At 28.6% G+C, this 2,744-nt stretch overlaps 1 protein-coding gene across 1 annotated transcript; it reads right to left on the reverse strand.

The window, feature by feature from the left end:
* Nucleotides 1–985: 985 nt before the first annotated feature.
* Nucleotides 986–2,241, reverse strand: LOC101511002 (LOB domain-containing protein 29-like). The gene is made up of 2 exons (XM_004493707.4): nt 1,743–2,241; nt 986–1,471 (listed from the first exon to the last, which is right to left on the reverse strand). Exons 1-2 carry the CDS (start codon nt 2,019–2,021, stop codon nt 1,106–1,108), a joined length of 645 nt encoding a protein of 214 aa, XP_004493764.1. The 5' UTR covers nt 2,022–2,241; the 3' UTR covers nt 986–1,105.
* Between the last annotated feature and the right edge of the window lie 503 nt (nt 2,242–2,744).

Here is a 2,744-nt window from a genome sequence, read left to right on the forward strand (position 1 = left end):
GTGATATAAAAATATTACCTTCATAATGTTTTGATATAAAGACCCAATATAATGTGAAAGAACTAATGGGTGGGGCAACAAGAGCTGAAGGATAACTTGGGCCTAATTGTTTGGAGTTAAAAGGCTTAGTGCACACTGCACAGTGAAGGCAAAGCCCAATAAGTAAGGAGAATATGCAAGCCAATTATCAAATAGTGTAGTCATGCATTCAAAAGGATAAATTGTTGTGCGTCCTTGACATCTTTTCATAGAACCTAAAATCACAACTTCTCTAATATGTTAAACTTGAAGGAAACTAAGAAAATTGTATGATAAAACTCGCATCTCAAGGCAGTACAACAAGAATATAAATTATTTTCATAATTTTTTGTTAACTATTACATTTTTAAAATATAAGAAACTAGAAGTTTATTGCTCTTTTTAAAATTTAAGAATGTAATCAAATACAAATATTGAACTAACACCACATTAATTATTTAATTGTTGCATTTCCACATCACTATTGATGTTCTAATTTTAATAAATTTTGAGGAGTTGCCAACGGAAAAAATAGCTAATGACATGTAATTGATACTCTTGATCAATTATAATTAAAATGGACATGAGTTCTTATCTTCTACATACCTGAAAAGACGTTGGCTTTATCGAAAATCTGGGTTGTATTGCTTTGCATTGGAGTCCTCATTATACTCTATATTTTAACATATAAATATTTTGTTGTTTAATAGAAGTTTGATTTTCACATTAAACAAGTTTTTATTAGTAGATGAAATGCAACTTGTAATTGTATTATTCATAGAAGATCAAGAGATTTGTTGTGTGTGTCAAGACAAGAGATATAATTGCATTAAAAATCCTACCTCCAAATTCTAGGATTACTTATTCCAAATATTTGCCTCTGCAAATTAACCTATCTTATGTAAATGTCAGAAAATTAGTATATGCAGGTATGACTAGATCTATTAGGTCAAAATTTAGGATCTTTTCTAGGTTGATAAACAAAACCACCATAGTTTTATCTCTATGAATTAATTACACACTATATTATTATAATAAATACCAATATTACAATAGATTAAACAAAACACTTACTGAAGGTTATTTATTATACACTTTCCATGTCATAATAGGAAATTGAGTGATTACATCTCTCATCAAACCTAGAAAATGATGACATGCTTTCTTCCAAGGTTCCTGAATTTTCATAGTTTCCAATATTAATAGGGTTTATGTCCATCAGAGTAGTGGTATTCTCATAATACTGTGTTGTTGAGAGATTAGTAATGGAGAACATGTTGGGAAGAAATTGATTAGAATTCATGTTGGAATTTTCCATTTGGATCCAACTTTGAAGATCTTGAGGTGGAATAGCAGGTTTTCCAAAGTATTTCTCATTAGGGTTTTCATGAGAGATACATCTTTGAGCTGCTTGTTCCCTAAGATAAGCTAGTTGTGCTTGTAAACTCACCACCTACAAAGATCAAAATAACTACTAATAAGAACATATCAACATGGTGCTTATTTTTTTTAGATCAAAGAGGTTGGATAGTTCAATTGATTTGAATTATAGGTAAAAAAAAGTTAAAAGAGTTTAAAGCCACAGTTCAAACCATTTACCTATAAACATTGATTTTTTAGTTGTTGTAAAACTCTTTTTATGTATAGATTAGAAGCCTTTGTAATCTTATTACATTAAATTATTCCTTGCAATTATGAAAAAGATTGGTTTGTAATAAAGAAACCTGTTGTTGGAGTGAAAAAATATGAGCAACACATCCATAAATAGGGTCTTGAAGTCTAGCTTGAGCTTCATAAGAAATTGTGAGTGCAGCTTCAAAGCGATCAGTCAAAGGGAGATGTGCAAGAAGCTTTGAAACATTGCTTGCACCAAATACTTTATGAATAGCTGCAAAATGAGTAGCACCTTCTTCATGGCAAAAGTATGGTGCAAAAACACAACCTCTAACACATTTTCTTCTCAAGAATTTGCAAGCTCCACAAGGAGAACAACAACCTGTCATCTAGCTTCTGCAAATCGTAATCATCTATCACTATCTTTATATACACCATAATAATCCTATTTCTACTTCTGTTCCTAAACATAAAACTCTTTTCAGATTTTTCTTTAACTCTTTTTAAAAGTTTTTATTTTTATTTTTAAAGTGTATTAATTATTTATATATTAATTTACTTTTAATTATATTACATATTTTTCTACTACCGATAATAAATCCTACAGTAAAATTATAAATTAGATATTTTTTTAAAGATACATTAGTAAAACAACTTAAATTACTAATAAATTTAATATAACATTCAACTTTTTTAATTTATGTTATTTAGTCAATAGAGTTTATATATGACAAAAGAGGCAGTGATAATAAAAGAGAGAGAGGATTAGAGAATGATGAATATTTAATTACATAAGGTTCTCTTAATGGCCTACATTGTTCATTATTTATAATCCGTATAAAACACTATCACCAAATTTTTATTTTGTCAAGAAATGAGATAAAATAGCTAGCAAAACCAAACCCATTTTGTTTGATGATTGGATCTAGCTATCAGCTCTTGTCCTTTCTGTAACTCAACAGTCAACAATATGTATAGGGTACCTTATACGTCTTAGCCGCAACAGCATTAATTTCAATTACTATTTTATTTATTTATATAATATATATTGGAAGAAAGAAATTGTTAAATAATTCTAGTAATTGTTTACTAAGTAAGAATCATTTTGTTGC

The sequence above is a fragment of the Cicer arietinum genome, chromosome 3 (assembly GCF_000331145.2).
Source record: "Cicer arietinum cultivar CDC Frontier isolate Library 1 chromosome 3, Cicar.CDCFrontier_v2.0, whole genome shotgun sequence".
Taxonomy (NCBI): Eukaryota; Viridiplantae; Streptophyta; class Magnoliopsida; order Fabales; family Fabaceae; genus Cicer; species Cicer arietinum.